The sequence below is a fragment of the Copadichromis virginalis genome, linkage group LG9 (genome assembly GCF_057382275.1).
Source record: "Copadichromis virginalis isolate Kocher_CV1m ecotype Utaka linkage group LG9, C_Virginalis_male_GT1.1, whole genome shotgun sequence".
NCBI lineage: Eukaryota > Metazoa > Chordata > Actinopteri > Cichliformes > Cichlidae > Copadichromis > Copadichromis virginalis.
The window spans coordinates 34,802,442-34,823,693 of NC_140626.1; the positions used below are offsets into that span (position 1 = coordinate 34,802,442).

The 21,252-nt window shown below is 46.1% G+C and overlaps 1 protein-coding gene across 1 annotated transcript in view; it reads right to left on the bottom strand.

Moving 5' to 3' along the window:
* LOC146702392 (melanoma receptor tyrosine-protein kinase-like) overlaps nucleotides 1-20,425 on the bottom strand; it is a 37,391-nt gene extending 16,966 nt beyond the window's left edge. The window contains exon 1 of the mRNA XM_085469049.1: nucleotides 20,190-20,425. Within this exon, the coding sequence (XP_085325175.1) occupies nucleotides 20,190-20,271 (82 nt within the window). The 5' untranslated portion in view covers nucleotides 20,272-20,425. The remainder of the gene's footprint in view (nucleotides 1-20,189) is intronic.
* Between the last annotated feature and the right edge of the window lie 827 nt (nucleotides 20,426-21,252).

The window sequence follows — 21,252 nt, forward strand, 5'->3', positions numbered from 1 at the left end:
TCAAACAGGAGGGGATGTTTCAGAGTTCACAGGTAATGAAACTTAGTCATCAGGTCATTGTGTGATGTGTTCAGGGAAGCCCCGGACCAAAGCAGGAAGGTGTAATGCAGCTTTGAACCGTAAAAACGAGAATCGAACGAGTTGGGCGGCAGCTGTGGAGCCTGTGACGGTGTGAGGAATGAAGTCCGGCAGGTTAAAGATCAGCCACTTCCTGCTGAAACTAACACATCAGAGCTCAGGTTGCACTCAGAACTTCACCTGAAAGTCAGTGGAGGAGATCTGAGTGCAAAAGCAACCCGGTCACACGAGAAGCTCAGACTGTACCGACAGATTTTAAACTTCACATCACAGAGTGAGTTCAAACATCTAGTATGGTGACGGCCTCGGGCCTTTCTCACCTGTCCTGCAGGTTTTCCTCACACCTGATCTAAACACTGCAGTTCAGAGCACTAAGCTCCTGATGGTCTTTCACTCCAGTAACAGGTACAGGAACACGGTGCAGAGCAGCTGTGACCTGTCTCACCTCCACCTGTTGCCTCCACTCTCCTCAGACTTTAAGCAAACAGCGAACCGAGGACCTCTGAACATGTCTGGCTGCACACCGATTGGCTGTTCGCCCACTGTGACATCACAAAGCTAACACAGCTGCTCTTCATCTGAAGGAAAGCGACCCATTGGTCAGGGCCGCGCAGAAAAGTTCAGACATGTGCTGTTACTGTACATGTGATGCAATAAAGTTAGCTAATGCCTGTTTCCTTCTATCCTATCTTCTTTCCTTCATTTATCAATTTATCCATCTCTCCTTCCTTTCTTCACTCCTTCTTTCTTTCTTTGTATCCTTCTTTTCCACTTTTTCTTTCATCCTTCCTTCCTTCCTCAACCATTTCCTCAGTCCTTTCCTTCTATTCCTATTTATACTCTTCCCTACATAGCAAAATGGGTATGGCCCACACAATGTGCTAACACATGGCCCACATACCGCAAAGAATGACGGCCCTTTGGTGGCCCAGATCTGGTTTGCCAGAGGTGGCCCACACATGGGCCAGCACAAGGCCAGCTGCAGACTCACTGCTGGACCTGTGCTGGCCCAGATGTCAGCCTAATGTGTACCTTAATCAAGCCATGTAATAACAACATGTACTGGAACATAATAGTGCAAAAGTAACATGATGAAACTCTGTTCAGAGAGTGAATGGACTGATTCTTATATAGCACTTCTCTACTCTCCCAGATTACTCAAAGTGCTCTATACAACATGCCACATTCACCCAATCAGACACTTTCTCTAAACTGAGTGCTTTCTAACTACATTCATATTCCTGACATGCTGACTGAAGGAATCAGGGATCAAACCCCTAACCTTCAGATCAGTAGGTGACCTGCTCTTCCTCCTGAGCTACAGCCACCGAGTGGTGAACCTGAGTAAACCCTCACTAGGTTTGGATAAAGTGTACACTCACAAACCTGTCAAACCTGCATTTGAAACCTTAGCTACCATAGCAGTATAGTATTGCAACATGGCATTTGGGTCTTCTGACTAAAATAGGAAAATAGGAACATAAATAGTGCCTCATTGCCAGACCTGGCGCACATCTGGCTGACATACACTCTGCCATGACACCAGTCAGTCAGAAGTGCCAGCTTGATGCCAGATCCGGGCCAGACCTGGTTTCTATGAGCCTGGACCACATACACCAAACCACAATCGGGTCAGATATGGCATGCCATCACATAGACAGTGCCATCTTGCCAGGCCTGGCCCACATCTGGATGAAATACCACCTAACACGCCAGAAGTCAGCCAGCAGTGCCAGCTTGACACCAGACCCAGCCCAGACCTGTCTGCTATGTGGGTTATTCTTCTTTTTTTATTTTAATTTTTTCCCACTTTTCTTTCTTCCGATCTTTCCTTGTGTTGTCTCCTCCCACTCACCCCCCCAATGTCCTCATCCTCATCTGTCCTCTCCCACTCATTAATCCCCATCTCTCCTCCAGCACTCCATCCTTTTCTGTGTTCCCAACATTCCCTTTTTTCCCTCCTTTCCTCAATTTCTTCTCTGTTTTCACAGTTTTATCACTAAACTCATCCTTTCTCGCGCCTCCCTTCCTTCCTTTCATGTTTTCATTCCAGTTAAAGCGCGATGACATTCACGACAACAAGACAACATGAATGTTTGGATTTCTTTGGATTCAAACACATTTTTGTTAACTTTAGAGGAAGCTCGGAAGTCTCATCTTGATAGAGGAAACCGACACTGAGGTCATCTCCTGTGTCTCTGTGAGTCCATCTTCAGACAAACCTTCTGATAATTTGGCACCTTTAGAGGATGTAAACAGGAAGTGTAATATAGTCATAGAGTCGGGAAGTTATCTGAACTGCAGGCGTGTTTGTTGGAAATTTAACTGCTCATATTTTGGCAAAATGACAAACGCAGCTAAACTGACTGTTTGCAGGGCTCCCATGCATGTGCAGACATGCAGCTGTCACCGGAGCGCTGACCTACTGGAGCATGAAGTCTTTGATGTGCACGCAGGTTTAAGGACAGCTGTCAGAAGCAAAAGCCAAAGATTTCTTCTAAAAGTGTAAATAAAGTGAATGTGAAGGAAAACGTAACATCCAGGACAGCGGCGTGTCGCGGTCGCTGCTGCAGCGCCGAGGTTATGTGGAGCTCGTGATAAGTGATAAAGAACGTTAAGGTATTAAAATATGACATCTCATAGTGATGGCATGCATCTGTACACACACACACTTACACACACACACACCCACAGAACTGTTTGTACAGAAACTGGTCTGAGCTGTCAGATTTTTGGACGTCATCCTCGACTGCTGCACGGTACACTGCATGTTAAAGTCCCTCCTCTGTGTACATATGTGTGTGTGTGTGTGTGTGTGTGTGTGTGTGTGTGTGTGTGTGTGTGTGTGTGTGTGTGTGCGCACGCATTTTTCTTGGAAAGCCACAGAGTGCTCAGAACACACAGTTTCCCAGTAGCAGCTGTGCACTTAGCTCCTGTCAGTGTGTTTAACACCAAAACTCTGCAGGCATCTTCATGTTTCTGAAGATCAGCTGACTTCATGATGGATGGAAACTGAATTGAATCCACCTCAACAGCTAATCTAAGTCTCAGTCGCTCTGGGTTCTCCACTCAGGAGGAAGCTCCTGTGAACAAACTCAACCACGAGCCCAAAGCGTTTGCTCAGCCTCCAAACTCCACAGATTCCTGAATAATCAGCTGGACACGCTGAAACACGCCTGGTCCTCTAAAGCTCCGCCCACAGGCCTCAGGACCCTCAGAATCCACTGTGGGGACATCCAGAGTTCATCACAGGTCAGAGCTCAAATATAAGGATTTAGATTTAGGTGGATTAAACTGTCCAGCTGTGCACAGCTCCCACTCACACATGTTACCTGGGCAGGCTGCTCAGGTGTGCTAACAGCTGCCTAAGTTTGGCGGGAACTTGTTGTTTTCCAGCCCACATCTTTCCCAGGCAGCAGCCCATGAGTCAGAGAGGTGGACCGGAGCTGTGGAGGGTGATCCTCCTGCCTCAGGCTGCAGGCCGGAGGCTCCACAGCCTGCAGCAGGTTGTTGTTGGGTCCTTAGCTCACAATAAATTAATGGTAAATAATATTGAACTGAATGTGTAGAGCCAACTGTGTCGGTTAAGCAGATTTTTCCAGATCATATTTTTCCTCAAATTTTTTCACACAGGAAGTGAAAACGTCAAAAATCTCGCTAGCTGAGCTCGAACGTTTTCCCGTTGAGGTGAGGAGGTAAATCTCTGCGGCCATGACACACAGGAGCAAATAGTGCGTTACTTTCAGCGGCGGATTGATCGATGTGTGCGTGCTGAAGCAGACCTGCGGAGGCTGCACGTCGCCCGGTGGTTCGTGCACGTCAGCGATCGTCGCGCCGCCTTCTCGCAACTCAGATAAATCACGCGTGAATCAGAGTCAGACATGAAGAAACTGGATCAGTTAAATCCTCTTTATCCTCTCGTCTTCCTCCTCTGCCTCCGTGCTGACTCAGCACAGCGCCGGCAGGAGGAGAGACGGAGCGTTACTCTGAGAGGGAAAGTTTCTAAATCCCCTGATCCTGTAAAGCAGCAGCACTGTGTGTCTGTGTGTGTCTGTGTGTGTCTGTGTGTGTCTGTGTGCTGTGATTAGACAAACTGTTCTGTCAGGGTCAGGGTGCCACATTTATCTCTGTCAGCACGTCGTCTACCTCTTGTTTCTTCATGCTAGATTAGCGCAAAGACTGGGAACAGCAGGAAACTGTTAGCCTAGCACCACAGATATGAAACTTCTATGTGACTAGAAAATCACAATGGTTCCATTTTTATTTGATTCACGGTGTAACAGCTCGTACTGGGACTGCCTCACAGATGCTTTAGACATAAAAAACCTTAAAACATGATTTATAGATCATATTTTGGGGATTTTAAGTAATTCAGACATTAATTTATGAAACATTTTTATAGTTTTTTCCAAAAACTGAAGCTTTTAAATAGCTGCACAATAGAAACAATGGTGTTGACTTAAATATGAAGCCTTTTTAAAAAAAACAACACAATATCTCAGCCTCATGATCAGTAATCCACTGATGTGATACGAACAATATGCAGATTGTTCAGGTACAGCAGGCTTACCTGTACTATTAAATATACTGAAAACAATCTTTACAAATAAATGTACAATACAGCACAATATGTGGCAGGCTAACAGTTTACAAGGCTAATGATTATAATATGAAATGACGAAGATAATGAAAGGAAACATTTTTAATGGAGCTCTATTTCTACATTTCTCACACATACTGCGTAACTACCTCTGATTCTCATCAATAAAGCTGAGCTGAAGTTTCTCGTCTGTAAAGGAAACGTAAAAAAATGATTGCGTAGTCAGTTAAACGATTGATTTATATCACTGAAGCATGTGGAGAATATAATAGTGCACAAGTGTTTTGACAGTCAGATGAAAACACCGCAGAAAAAAATATGTTGTTGCTTTTGTGCTGCAGGTTTGTGATCAGTGGGAGTTTGACCTTTACTTCAAGGTTGGCAAACACAGATGTGTGCATGGACAGGACGCACGCTCAGTCGCACGTCAGCCAGCAAATCGCAGAATCCTGCTTTCACGTTTCCCTTTTCTTCATCGAACAGAAACAAACACTGATCGAGTCCAACACGCGGACGTAAAGAAAGGCAGCGAGGCCTGCTCAGTGCCGCCCGCTGTCACACCTTCCCAGAGTGTTTGAGCGGACAGGAAGTGGTTAAAAGCCTGGTTGTGTTGGGGAAGGTCGGGTTTGCTAGAGCGAGTCATTTCAGATAAGGCGAGTTTATCAGCCTGTTCTCATCATCAGAGTCAGCGGCGACGTGAATGTCTCCGCAAGCCGTGTCGAGCTTCAAGCCACAGTTTTCTCCCTTTACCTGCTAAATCACCATGGTAACAGGTGCCGAACACCTCACCTGGTCCGGTCATGTTTTACTTCAGTGTTCGGAGTAGTGATGATTTTATGACTGCCGCTTTACTGAAGCTGCCTGAACGTTCATTTGATGATTTGACTGTGATCTGCTGCTGGAAACACAATAAACACGTTTCCTCCTCTGTGATTGGTCACCAGATTAAAGACTCTGTTACTGTATATTTTCTAAATGTTACTGCTTTTTAAGCTCTTTATAGATTTGAATCATCATTTTATCATCTTCATCTGATAACATCTCTGACTCATTTTGTGCAGAACAGTCAGCCAACACTGGAAATACCCTTTCTTATGTGAGCACGCTCGGAGCCCGGGTTAACAGAGAACGTTAATAACCACCGTCTGACACCAGCCACCTCCAGCTCTGCCGGGCGGGTCACACGTCTCAGGGTGTCCTATCAGACCGTCGTTAGACGGCTGTTTTGTCTGCGTGCTGCAGGTTACTGACACTGCCCCCTGGTTTTCCTACGCACATCTGCAGCCAGATGTCCATGTCTTTACTACAAACCCAGCTCGCTGTGATCTGGATTCACATACGTGAGCAGGATAGGCGATCACATGACGTCCATCCAGGCTTTAATCTTCACGCTCACGGCATCTGAACACTCAGCGGTGCGACTGATGTTACAAAGGAAGATTAAACCATAATATTAAAGAAATATGAAGAAGGTAACGTTTTAAGTGACGAGGTGAATAAAACTGGAAAAAAATTAAGGCTTTAATAAAACTGATCATATTTGAAGCCGTGACTCATATCACAGCTCTGTCATTACAACAGGAGAGACTCTGATTGAGCACTTTTTTAAATGAATGCTTAAATGTGTGTAAACAGTTTTAGTCTTTTATTTCAAGGGCCTGAGAGGAAAGAATGAAAGCTGAATCCAAACACAGGTTTAAGCCACATTCAAATTTAACACGAGTTCAGCAGGTTGGAATAAATTAGCTGCTGTGGTTTAAGATACTCGTGCTTGTAGAACAACAGGATTGTTTTAAACTGCTGTCAGCCAGCAGGAAAAACACAAGCAGGAATAAAGTTGCTGCATTTCTGTCTGTCACTGAGCTCTGAGGTTCCAGGAACGGTGACGCTGTTGCTGAAGAATTGATTGGTATGTAGGCGAGATGTCATAGCTGCTGATCTCTAACCTGGAACAGGTTACCATGGTGATTTATCCCAGTCAGAAGTTACAACCTTTACAAAACCGAAAACTCAGGATTAAGCCTGAAGTTAGCCGGATAAACTCAGGCTTCATAGTTCAGACCTCAGGCAGGTTCATGTTGTTTAACCAGTCGTGACTGTTTACTCCGTACTCTGAGACAACAAACCGCATTTCACCGATATGACTGTTTTAATCATGTTTCTATAGATATTGGAAGAATTTGCCGACAATAACTGCACAGCGAGAATCTGCACAGCCCTCATTAGCACCGTGTACCTGCACACAGGTGGGTCACCTGCCTGCCGTCAGCCGCCACTCTGCTTTCAGATCACAATCACAGCAGCAGCCAATCACAGCTCAGAGACGAGCAAAGAATTTATTCGTTTCACAAAAGATGGAGAGTCAGATAACGCACACACACACGCACACACGCGCGCACGCGCACACGCACGCACGCACGCACGCACACGCACGCACGCACACACGCACACACACACACACACACACAGCAGTGCTTTTTCCTGTCTCATTGCAACATTCAAGGTTTTTCAGGACTTTCTGTCAGAGGAATGAAATGAGGTCACTGAGACGTATCAGTGTGTGTGTGTGTGTGTGTGTGTGTGTGTGTGTGTGTGTGTACATGTTTAGACACCTTTGTGAGGACAGAAGAGTGCAATGCTACTATACTTATGGGGACAAGATGTTGTCCACACGGGTTTGAAGGCATGTTTGAGGCTCACGATGTGGTTTTAGTGTCGGGGTTACCGTTGGGTTAGGTCAGGGCTCAGGGTTAGTGTAGGAGGCCAGGGACAGCATTATGTCAATGAGATGTCCTCATTAAGATATAAAAACGAGCGTGTGTGTGTGTCAGTATTGAATTAGCTGTAATGAGTGAAGTGCTGCTGACTCGTCTCTAACCACCTTCAGCATTCAGCACAATCAGGGTCAGTCACTCAGCACTGAGACCGTTTGTCCTCTTGTTGACGGTCTGAATCGACCAATCAGCTGCCAGAACACTCGTTACAAATCTGAACCCAAACTAAGTCAACAAGTCTGTGACGAGCATACACTTAATCTGATAATCTGATAGCTTATGGTGTAAGGAACACAAACAACTGAGGGTTTGGCTTAAACTGAATAAGAATGCTTCCTGCTGAAGGTTATCAGCGGTCATAATTAACAGCAGACAATGAAGAGTGAAAAGACCTGTCGGTCCACCTCCGCCTGCCAGCGTTCTCCTGCAGTCTGAGCAGCATCGGCCTGCAGAGCTGTGTGTCGTACTTTCAGCTACACAAACACGGCGACACAGCCGTTGCTATAAATCTGACAACGCTGAACCGTTGAAGGCGATCCCGTTCACTGAGCTCGGTGCCAGAGCTTTGTTCACAGCCGAGCTCGCTGCTAATGTTTCAGGTGAAACGAATCCAAACACGGTGATGAAGTTTATGTGGAGCTTCAGCGGGAGGATCAGCGATGTGTCTCATGTTGTTCTCACGTCCATCGCTCCTCCAATGAACTGTGAGTGTTTTCTGCTGATTCTAGGAACCCCGCCATTCTTCTCTGCTAACTCTTCTCCTGCTTTCTTTTCTTGGCATCTTTATTTATGCAGCTCATTGAAGCAGCTGAGCCCTCCAGCAGGAAAGACAACGCTCGGCGTAAAATAAAGTCAGAGCGGTCGGCGTCCTCGCTGTGAGGCGGCAGCTTCTTCACTGAGGACAGAAATCTGTCTTCATAAAAGATCAAAGACCAGCAGAGAGGAAAAGAGAGGAGCCGAAGATGGAGAGCCATCCTCGCTGTGACCTTCAGTTTCCCTCTCAGACACAAACACAGACAAAGAGACGAAAACAGAGTTCAGCCAAATTCACAAAACACCCGAGAGACGAGCTGGGTTTGTGATGAGGACGAACGAACACACACACACGCACACACAGACGCGCACGCACGCACACACAGACACGCACACACACACACACACACACACGCACACACAGACGCGCACGCACGCACACACAGACACGCACACACACACACACACGCACACGCACACACGCACACACGCACACGCACACACACACAGATAAATAAAGAGATGTAGAATTCTACAGATATGTTCGTGGATGCGATCCTGTCATTGTTGTTCTTAGTAAATCGTTCCTTCACGTCTTCAAACTCCCAAACTCGTCGCATGTTTGCTGTGTTACTCACGGTGGTGTCACTGAAGCATGTTCAGGTTTCTGTGATGGAGAAATATTAGAAACATGCGTCACAGCTGCTTCACATCACAGTTTTTTCATATTTGCTTACAATAAGTCGTTTGACTGTCGCTCTCCTGATCCACTGAACTGCTTCAGTGATCCTACAGAGCTGAGCACAGGAAGCAGCCTGCAGCACACAAACAGCCGTTTCACTCGCAGTTAACACCAATCATCCACCTCACAGTGATCCAGCCTCACCCAGCGACGAGCGCACGAGCTCCATGTGGATATCTGAACAGCAGCGTCTGTTCCTAAAGCTCAGAGTGAACGATGAAACCCGAGCCCGTCCTGTTTCATCAGTTCTGATGGTTTTGGATTGACAGACGTTTCTGTTTTTATCCGACAGTTTATTTAAGCAGAAGCGGGCTGCGCTGCCAGGATGGAAATCATTATTCACTCCCAACAATAAAGAGCTCAAACCAATAAAAGCTCACGGTGAAACAAAGAGAATGAGATGGAAATCAATGGTCACCTTCCCTGCAGCAGAAATCAATGACAGCTTCCCATCGCTCTGCCTCGTCTGAGCTTAAACTGCTGTTAAGTGCTTTCATCGATCTTTTTAAAAACCCACCACAGAAACACGTGAACATCGATCGAGAGCTGCACGGGTCCAGCCCGGCGAGCACCGAGGGCTGTCACCGTGATGCCTTTGCTTGTTTTTATGACTCTTATGTTTGCATTCAAACTGTGACGTGGCCTCGTCCTTTTAAAAAGGTCCAAGTGGAAGTAAAGACGGCGTGATGTTTAAAACTGCGCGGTGAGGCGTTACCAGTCTGTCTGCTGAAGAGTGCAAAAGTGTTCGTATCAGCACCGAGATCCAAACTTCACACCTCAACTGCAGGGTGGAGACGCCCAATTTACCCAATCACCACCTGCAATCAGTGCGTGTGTGTGTGTGCGTGTGTGTGTGTGTGTGTGTGTGTGTGTGGCACAGATGTTTGTTCATATCAGACTTCATCCTGTCATGTTTACGGGAAACAAGACTGAAACTCAGAGAAGAGAGACAAACATAATGTTGTCCTGCAAAATGCCACAACAGGAACACACACACACACACACACACACACACACAGACACACACACACACACACTGTCTTCAGGAATGTCTCAGCCAGCTGAGAGGGGCCGTCCTGCTAAACGCAGCCTCAGCAGGTCTGAGCTCAGCTGAGAAAATCTTCTTTCTGTTTCCTCATAAAATCATTTCCAGGCTCTGAACTTGTGACTTCAGAAACATTAAGTGTGATCCGTCAAACCGGTCCATCGCTGTCTCACTGTGATGATGTCATGACAAAAGCACATATAGAATGTGTGTAACAGCAGTTTGTGCAAACTGGATTAAGTAAGTGTTGCAATTGTGTTGTGTGCAGCTCTGGAGGCAGACCCGGGAACCGCGGGCTGCAGGTCAAAGCTTTCTGCACGACTTGCTTCATTTGTTGCCTCCAAATCTTTTCTTCCTCTGTTCACGTGTGTGTGCGCACCAGCTGCATGCACAGACACACAATCCTGTCCACCAGTGGAACCTCGTGAACACACCAACATCAGAAACTAATCGTTAGATCTGCAGGGTGTGTGTGTGCGTGTGTGTGTGTGTGTGTGTGTGTGTGTGTCTGTGTGTGTGTGCGTGTGTGTGTCTGTGAGGGTGTGTGTCCTGCCTGCAGCAGTGTTCGCAGGTCAGAGCGAGACTGTGCTTGTCTGCGAGATGGAAGCTGCTTCACTCTGACTCTGTTTCAGGAAAATTCCAGAAGGGCCCAACGAGTTTTGCCTCTCTGACAGGCAGCATGTGCTCCGACCTTTGGTACGCTGCTCCCAGCCACACAGATAACCTCTCTCTTGGGTTGGCACAGAGTAACCTGAGAGTTTCACCTAAAAAGCCTCTGATAGGCGCAGGCTGTGCGGCCCTGCAGCCTGACAGGAAGCTCTAAGCGAGCGAACTCTGCAAAGACCATCAGTTGTTTCAAAGAATTAATCAGTTAAATCTGATGATATTTGACTGAAAAACATTTACTTTCAGTCAGCGACACCAACAATCATCAGCTCCATGTCATGTCTTTGTCCTGTCTTCCGTCCCCGTCGCAGCAGATGGCCCCGCCCCTCCCTGAGCCTGGTTCTGCCGGAGGTTTCTTCCTGTTAAAAGGGAGTTTTTCCTTCCCACTGTCGCCAAAGCGCTTGCTCATACAAGTGCTGGGGTTTCCTCTGTTGTATTGTTGTAGGGTCCACCTTACAACATAAAGCACCCTGAGGCGACTGTTGTTGTTATGCTGCATAAATAAAGCTGAACTGAATCCACACTCAAAAAAAGAAATTGGGTGGTTGTTACATGTACAAGATTCAAACTTTGAACTAAATAATTTCTATGGTGAACGTAATTAAATCATGTAGCATCTGCATGAACTTCAGCAACTTAATTTGTTCTTGTTGAGATGACCTGATACAATCTAGTAAGAGCGGTTATTTGCTGGACTCACGCAATTCACAAGATCACATTAGATGTCAAACTGCAGGAAAATCACTGGAGTTTTAAGAGGCAGACAGCTACACCCACACCACGTGTATGCTCTCGCTATTTATTGTGGTTTAACCTGTCAAGGACAAAAACGTACAGAGAAGTCTGCATCAAGCCTTGAAATCACAGCTTTCCTAGTTTTAAGCCTGGAGTGACAGCTTGGTGGTGTGATGGTCAGTGCTGGTGCCTCACAGCAAGAAGGGCCTGGGTTCAAATCCACAATCTGGCCAGTTTGCAGTGTGTAATTAGAGTTCGGTTAGTTGGTAATTCTAAACTACCCATGAGTGCAAATGGTTGTTTGTCTCTATGAAATCATCAACCCCCACATTGGTTCATTAAGCACGACTAGCAGTAATCGCCTTGATTAGCAAAGTAGTTGTTCAAACAACAAGATTTCATTGAGTTCTCCTGAAGTTTTTAACTTGTGTAGAATCAATTAAAACAGATTTCACTCTACATACTTAAATAAATCACTTTAAGTCAATATAAGCATACTACGTTGATCCAACGTAATCCGATTACATTTAACCACCAAATGCCAAATGTGTTGGTCTGACATGGTCAAAAATGGGTTTTTGTACTCGGTTAAATCTTGTGGGAAAAGGTGCCGTGATTAAATTGTGTTCATCCAACAACAGATTTTTTTGAGTGAATGCACCACAGTGGGTTTTAAATCAGTCAATCAAAATGTGACTGAAGTGCTGACTGTCAGCTTTAACTCAAGGGGTTTAATAAAAACACTGCACAGCTGTGCAGACTCTCACACTTTCACAGGCTCAGAACCAGCTGGACAGGTGAGACCTGCTCCCTCGTTGTTGGAGCCAAGTCCAGGCCGATATTTTACTCAGTTACATCATGCCATATTTAAGTATTTGTCATGATCTTTAAGTTTCTATTATGATCTTGATCATTTTATTGTTATTTATTGTTATAATGTAATAGGCTGTGCTCCATAAATTAATCCTGCTTTGTTAGTCTGTTGTTGTTGTAAAGTGTTGGTGGATGTCGTAAAGGGGGTGTGTATTTGGCCCACATGCGGAGGGGTGTGGGTAAAAAAGGTTAAGTAAGCAAGCAGGACGTGGAGCAACAGTTTTCTGACCGTCGCCGTTTTAATGTTATTTTTGTTATAACATAAAGGGAATATAAACGGAGCTCCCACCAGAGGCATTTGTTTTGTACCTTTCGATTTGTATGGAAAATAAATGTTTTGCCCCTTTTTTCCTTCGCCTCGTTTTTTGCTACCGGAAGGCATCCAAGCGACTTAACAAGAGCACGAGTCAGAAACTTTACGTTCTGCAAAGAAGGACCGAAGGTTGCCGCTATACTCGTTGTTCCCTGAGCCACAAGAAGGATCTGGATTTAATCCCATCCAACTTTCCTGAAAGGGTCAATACAGGCTCCAAACAGACTCGGATGCTGAGGGACGTCCTAAACTGTGTCACTGTACAAAACCTCATGGACCTGACTGCATGTCAGGAAACCGTTCTAAATGATTTCACTGAGGGACGCTTCAGACCAGTTAGCATCCATGTGGTCACCTCACCCTCAACCAGCAACGTCTCAGTCACCTCCTCCTCCAGCCACGGGGACAAAGACGCATTTCTGAGCCAGCTGAGACACTGAAACTCTCCCAATATCCTGAGTCTGCCCTGCAGCTCCTTCCAGGAGGACATACATCTCAACTAGGAGCCTCCAGGTGAGTCAGGTACCTGTCTCAGTGTAGAAGAGCAGCGGCTCTCCTCTGAGCCCCTCACCCAGTCTCTAAGGTGGAGTCCAGAGACCTTTGAGGGGAGGCTCGTTCCTGCTGCCGTGTCATTACATGCAGTTTGTGACAATCATCAACTGTTTATCTTCCATGCAGATACCTGCAGGCTGCAGGTGTGAAGCCCGATGAGGGCTGCGTGTGAGCTCCAACCTTCAGAGCCCGACCAACAGAGACAGCAGGTCGTAAGAAAAGCCTCTAAAGCACCGAGTGGGGTTTGTGTGATGGCGTGCGGGCACGCAGGTACACGAGTGGCCTGTATAATCCGGCGAGCACTTTCTCAGCTCCATTATTGACATTTTTCACATTCCTGCTCTGAAAATCCCACAGGCTGCTCTTGACGGGCGTTAGCCGCCGCCGCTGGGAAACCTACCACACACATTCATTACAACAGCAACACGGACTTAACTCGCCAACGCCAACGCAGTTAGATTCAAGTTCTCGTTCCCACCTGCAGCTCCCAGCAGTCTGGAGCGAGTCCCATCGGTGACTCAGCGCTGGTGAAAATGACATTTCAGCGTGACAGCTGATATCTGTGTGAATACCTCAGTGAAACTGACACAAGCCAAAAACAGCTGCGACTCACTCAACCACCTAAACACAGGTTTACACACCTGTGGAAACACCTGAGTGTTTACATGTGGCGGAAACGACCACAAAGGCGCAGAAACCCAAAACAAAGCATCATCACGTTCATCTACACACACACACACACACACACACACACACACACACACACACACACACACCTGCATCAGTGTGACACGTGTACTAAAGTTCACCTTCACCTCGTTGTGCTGGTGGCTTCTTCCTGCTGTCGCTGCTCACAGGGAGTCAGTGATTGTTGGGGTTCAGTGATGACAGTGTGGAGTCGTTACAGTAACTTAAAGTAATTTAACTGACTGCACAGCATTAGGGTGGTGGTGTGGTGGTTAGCATCATCGCCTCTCAGTACGCAGGCCTGTCTATACTCTGGCTTCCTCCCACAGTCCAAACACGTGATGTGAGTGTGGACGGTTGTGTGTCTGTGTGTGGCCCTGTGATAGGCTGGAAGCCTGTCCAACGTGTACCCCGCCTCTTACCCCACGCCAGCTGGGATAGACACCAGTGACCATGATCTGGAGGAGAAGAAGAAGGATGTGCGGGCGGAGAGCATCGCCGCTCTGACACGATGCTGGCACGTTCAGCTACCATCACATCAGACGTCCTCACACACGCACACAAAAGCTCAATCATCAGTGTGTGGTTCGCTTTGATTCATGAGGAAAAGCTCAGCGTGTCCGGCCCCTCCTAAACCAGCAGCCAATCAAAACTCTTGAATCGAGGCAGGACTCGGAGAGCTTTGGGAGTTACACCGCTGACCTCGGCTCAGTTTTTGGGGTGTTTTTCAGTCGGGCCGATTGTTGTCGTACTTTTTTTAGTCAGTGCAGCTCGGCTGGGTATGTTAACAGCATTACCATGGTTACCGCCAGGCTCCAACGTCTTCTTTATTATTGGAGTCGAGTTTCACTTACACACACAGCCAAGGTCTTTCCAAAAAGTCAAACTCAATGGGAACTCTCACACACACACACACACACACACCCACACCCACCCACACACACACACACACAGATGCTCTGTGCAGCCACAACAATCAGTGTTTGATGATTTACTGCAGCTGAAGCTGGATCAGAAACACAGAAAGCGAGCAGCTGCTCTCTCCCAGCACACACAATCAGCAGAGAGTGCAGCCAATCAGAGCAGCTGGTGTCATCAGAGAGACACGCTTAAAGTCTCCGAACAGCTCAGTGTAGAAATCTGATTGTTTTTGTGTTCAAACTTAAAAACTGAGAGGACGTTGGTGTGTGTGTGTGTGTGTGTGTGTGTGTGTGTGTGTGTGTGTGTGTGTGTGTGTGTGTGTGTGTGTGTGTGTGTGTGTGTGTGTGTGTGTTTGGGACAGAGACTGGGTCAGTGTGAGACTTTAGTTTGTTAACTGGTAATTATGTGACAGTGCAATCAGCTCATTTACACAGTAACATGAAATTAATGCAGCCAGTTACTTTCTCTGGCAAGTAATTAAGTCATCTACACCATTACTTTTAAGGGAAGTAACTTGTAATATGTAACAGATTACTTCTTCGCTGGTTTGTGGCGATACAGTCCATGAAATAATCACATACAATCTTTCTTTTCTTTTCGTGCTTGAGGTCATGAATATGTCAGCGCTGCATTTCACAGGACAAATTTCCTGAGGTGTGTTTCTAGTAAAGAGAGCGTCACCATGGCAACCAGGAAAACAAAGATGGAAAAAAGACATGGCAGCCATTTTTCTCAACCCAACTAGCACATCGTCATGACAAAGCGACACATTTGTACCTGCTTTTATATTTAAAGTGAATACAAACTCTGAAACACACAGTGTGTGTCTGAAACACACACACAGCTTTTTGCTGTTTAACGAGCACATGTGAGGCTGCACTGATGAACTGTTGTGTTCAGAGACACCAAATAATGTTGCGGAGCGTGAATCAAAATACAAATTGTTTTCTGGTAAAACAAGACAAGGTCGTGATTATCTCACCAACTGCCATGAGACTGGGTTGACTTGTTTGGTCGCCATCTTTGGTTTAATGACATGAGAGAATTTAACCCTCAGTCTTGGCCTGCAGGCACTCTGCAGTGAAACAACAGCCCATTCTCAACAATGACAGTCACACAAATACACTCAGACTCACTCAAATCCTCCTGCTAATCAAATTGTGTTTGAAACAAAGATGGAACACAGTCAGCTGTTTTCACTTATTACACACACACACACACACACACACACACACACACACACACACACACACACACACAGATAAAACTCTAATCTCAGCAGAGCAGCCTGAATGGTCTGACATACACTGAAATCTCCCATAATGCCCTGCAATCCAACCAGAAACTGTCAAAATAAAAGGTTAACCTGAGAAATTCTCAAAAATACAACATTCATTTATCAGCCGTGTCATTTCCTGTTCTTTCTGAGGCGCAGGTTAAGCTTCCCGAGGAAACACCGGGGCTGATGGGAACTGTGGCACTGTGGGATCAATGACAATGATCGATAGGTTTTACAGGCTGCATTTAATCCTGGATGAAGTTTTTTCTAACGCTCCTTCCTGTTTACATCCTGCCTGCTGCTGTAGTTTATGATGCGTTCAAAGAAACGTCGTATTTTTAAAATGTATTTATTTCTAATGTGAAGCCCCTCCCCTTCCTGCTGAGGGTTTCCTCCTCTTGTTAATAAACTAATAACTGACATCACATCCTGCCTTATCTCTGGGATCTGTACCCAAGACCTCGCGACATGTTTTTCCAAACTGGGTTTAAAAGTGAACGTCCAGCACGTTCATGGATGCAGTGCAGGAGGACATGCAGAGGCTGGTGTGGCAAGAGGGCTGGGGCAGGAGGAGATGGAGGCGGATGACTTCTGAAAGGAGCAGAAAGAGGAAGAAGATCGGCTGTGTCTTCTCTAAAATCTAACTTGCATGTTATTTATGATGCTGAGCCTCGTGTGCTCTTTCCACTCTGAGCTGTGAGTGGGGATTTCTTCTCTTCGATTAAGTTACATTATCACCTCGGTAGTTCCCACAGCACATGTGGTGTGGGATGTGGTAAACCCACAGTGCTTTTCCAGGCTGTACAACCTGCATTCACTATTTCACACACACACTCAGTGCTACAGGTCTGCACAGAGCCCAAAGGATGCTGAAGGACCTCAGTCACATCCTGTTCTCTAACCACCTGCTGCCGTACGTCACACCTCACAGCAGCTTGTCTGCTCACTGAGACACTGTGGACTCGTCCTGCACACGTCACAACTTCTCACAACCAAGATATACAGACTCGTGTGTTTATGGGTCAGTAATAAGAACTAAACCACCATGAGCCCGGAGCTCTCTGCTCTGAGCATCCCCACACTCATCTAATCAGACCCCACACTGACCCACTCCACCCAGGATGTGAACTCATTCTCGTCCTCCTCTCTGATGAGGTTATCGTTCCCTGTGGGACGTCTGTCTCATGGAGAATGTGGGAGGAGCAGAGACAGTTTAAGCCTCACAGCATGGACGCAGGCCGAAGCCATCAATCACCGATCAGTCAGAGAAACGAGCTCCTGCAGGTTTCTGATGGAGATCAATGAGCGAGAAAAGAAGGAGAAAACTACAACATGTACTCAAAGTACTACAATACGAGGAGAATGCACATTACATAAGGAGCTGAGAGCATCAGGGATGGAACTGTGGTGGAGTTTACGTCTATATGGACTGTAATGTTCTCTTTATGATCTGCTGTTGTGTACGTTTGTGTCTGTGCAGAATAACGTGTTTGTGTTGCTGTGAACCTCGGGTGTTTCACTCAAATTACAACAACAATAATCACACAATGGTTGATTAAAGCTCCGCCCCTATTGTTGTGGCCGAGCGTGTGACGCAATCACTGATTTCGGTAAAGACCACCGACAGTTACGACTCGGCGTAGGAGAACACCATCACAGAGCAGAGCAGGCATCAGTAACAAAAGAAGGAGCTGGGTGGAGGTGGGCTGCAAAGCAGCTTGCAGATGAGCAGCAAACATTAGCTATATGTGAATGAAAGTCCCAAATGTGACCAGAGGAGCCTGTTAGACCCACAGCAGAGAGCAGAGCGAGTGCCCTCCACCAGAGTCAATGCTTTGTCTGACAGTCTTAATGAAAGTCACATGGGCTTCTTCTTTGCTCCACCTTTCTGCAAACTTTCATTCAGCCTGATGCTTGTATGCATTGTGAGTCATGCAGACAGACTAATCGCACTGATCACTGCTCCAAATCCAAACAGAAACGCAGGCATTACACAAATGCAGCTGTGGAGCTGAGATCCTCACGCTGCAACATTTTCCACCTTTCACTTACAGTTTTTTACAGACGCTAGGACACATGTCTCAATACTTAGGTCACTTTTGCAAAACTCTTCACACAATCCTCCTAACTGACCGTCAGCTTGGCAAAGCAGTTCATTTCACATTCAAAATGCACTACAACTACCAAAACACTTCATTCAGGTCTCAAATAAACTCATTCTTCCAGAACACTAGCAAAGGTTGACAGCCGACAAACACACTTTGTCACCCACAAAACAATGACCTAAAAAACACTAACAACATGTAGCATTACAGTGTTTTCTTGTGTAAAACAAGGACACGTCTCTGTTTATAATTTCAATATATGTTACTGGAATGAATCAGACATCATGCAGAATTCGTTAATATTTGTTTATGTATTTTTATTTTTTTGCACTAAGTAATCCCAAAATACAAGAATTTGTATACACACACCATCCACTGATACACATACAGTAGTAATGCTAATCTACTCGGTCTTCTCCATTTGGCCACAGGTTCTCATCCACATCACATCTTATGTCATCTAGGGCAACACACCTAGGAAAGAATCTTCTGGCTGCCAGAATTGAAGGAGTTGAAAAATTGAAGGAGTAACACCTGTGCAGATGTTCATCTACAATGAGAATCAGCTGTGGCTGGTTAAACTGCATTTTTAGATTTAAAATATGTTTCAATAAAATATTGCTGTTGGATTTTGCTCTTTTCAAGTTTTGCATTGTGTTATTGTTTTGGCCATAAGTTTAACAGTTTTGAAAACAGTATGTAAGCACATGCAAAATGTCCTGTACGTACAAAGATTTTTGGCAGTTGTTGTGTCTGAGTGAGAAGATAATTCATGAAATTTGAGAGATGTAGTCATTGGATGCATTTTGTGCCAAAACAATGATAACTGGTCCTCAGTTTAGCCCACATAGACTTCTGTTGTGCTCACTGTGTGAGGAGTTTTGCCAACGTGACCTAAGTATTGAGAAATGTGTCCTAGCGTCTGTAAACAACTGTAAAGCCTGATTATCATTTAAAACACGTCAGCCTCTCACATGTCACGTGTCTCATTATTAGGAGTATTACAGATGAACTGCACTCTGATGTCCCTGTGCTGTTTGGGAGACGCATGTTCTCTGTGGGGGAGACGCGAGCTTTGGCTCAGATGCAAAGCAAACACGAGAGGAAATGAAGGTTTAATTGGCGATGAGCGTCAGTGTGTGTGAGTTTAAACGTCTTCAGCCGCGAGCTTCCACAAACTTTCTCCACGCATGGCTCCATCTCTGGCTCAGACACACCGCCTCTGACATTCACTTTTTACTGTTTATTACAGGTGTGTTAAACCTGCGATCAGTCCTCCACGCTCACCCGCGGAGCTGAGTGGACAGCAGAGTGACCTGCTGTCCGCACACGGTCACCTTTAAAGGCACACCTGATTTGTGTCTGTTCGAGCTTCTTCATGCATCTGTTTTTAACTGTGTTTATTCGCTCTGCTTTTAATTTGATTCCGGTGCAAACATTCCTCTCACACTTCTTTCATTTCTGTATCCGTCCTCCTCCCTCCCTCTCCCGGGTCACATCCCTCCGACCCCTCTGTGAGATGTAATCTGCCCGCGGGCCTCCTGTGAGTGGCGGAAGCACCTCCTGGGGAGAAGCGGAGCCTCCTCGGCTGTGTCTGAACCCGCAGAGCAGTCTGACCTGTTAATTCCAGTTAACTCCAATTTAGAGGCTCGTACTTCCTCCTGTGAGGGATCCGATCGGCGGAATCACTCTGATGTTACATTCATTTGATATCACGGAGGAAAAGGTCACTTCCTCAGCATGTACAGTAACTTTAAAGGTTTAACATTTAAGACCGCGTATAGATCTGAGTCGTGACTCTGATGTTCGAACACGCGTGTTTTCCTCTGTGGAATACTGCCCCGGACCTTCTGATCCTGAATCAGCTGTAATGATCATTTCTGCAGGCTGTCTCACTCTGACTCTGAAACCACTTTGCTCCAGTTTCTGTACTTTTACACGAGCTCTGAGACCCCAGGTCACATGTGTGATCCCGACGCCCGCGGAGCGGCTGAGCCGCAGCGGTGCCCTCAGCGGGGACACACCAACTTTTTAACCCACCCCGGAGCAACGTCCCCGGTTCCTACCTCTCCTGTCGGGAGTGGTGCAGCAGCAGCGGCCGAGCAGCAGCAGCAGCAGCGCCGCTCCTCCTCCGCAGAGAAGCTTCATGTCCGCGGTTCGATCCTAACTCTGGTACTCGGAGTGTGCGTGAAGTGCGTGGACGGACTCCTCCATGAGCAGCAGGTACAGCAGAGACTGATCTCCAGAGCGTCCTGCAGCTGAATGACGGCTCCGAGCTCGGAGCGGGGAAGTCCACACCTCCTCCACCTCCACCCACACCTCCTTTTCAAATCCATTTAGCTTTATTGACATGACACCCAAACCCGCGTGTCCGTGCGCACAGGAACACAAAGGATCGACTTTCATTAAGCTGTAAAACTGAAGTAAGATCAGCGGAAATGCGAAGATAATAAGACACCAACTTCTCACTTTATGAACGGGAAATTGTGGAAATGTGGAACAACACGCACTGTGGGCTTTATCCACTAATGACTGAACACTGTGAAGAAAAAAAAGAGTGACAGAGGGGTCGCAGCCCGGTGTCGTCCGTGACTCTGACACTGACTCACATCGTGTTCTTTATTCAAACATTTTGATATCATTGTTATTAAAACTCCGAATCTCACTGATTTACTTTAATCCTGAACAGAAAATCAGTTTCACTGTTGAATTTTGTTCCTGGTTCATTTGTTTCTCAGATTAGTAAAAACATCTTTTCAGTTTGTTATTTGCGTCTTACACAAAAATACAACTTTTAGCTGTAATGAATTCTTTTTCTAAATGTCTAAAATACTTTTGTTTCCTTGTTTTCTGGCAGGTGCTCCGGTAACTGAGCTCTGACTTCTTATTTCTAAAACGCTCGTTGAGTTTTTCTGCTTCTGTGTTTTGCCTGTTTTATCCCGCAGGTGTACGAACATCTCCAAACATCTTCACAATATTTTGCAAACACACAAACAGGAGGGACCCGAAACTCAAACAGTTCTCATTGTGAGTCTGATTTAGACTCACAATAAAGAAAGTGTATTTTTCTTTCCTCTTTGGGTCCCCCTGGTGGCCACGAGCAGCGTGGCGTGTGGATGTTTGAGACGA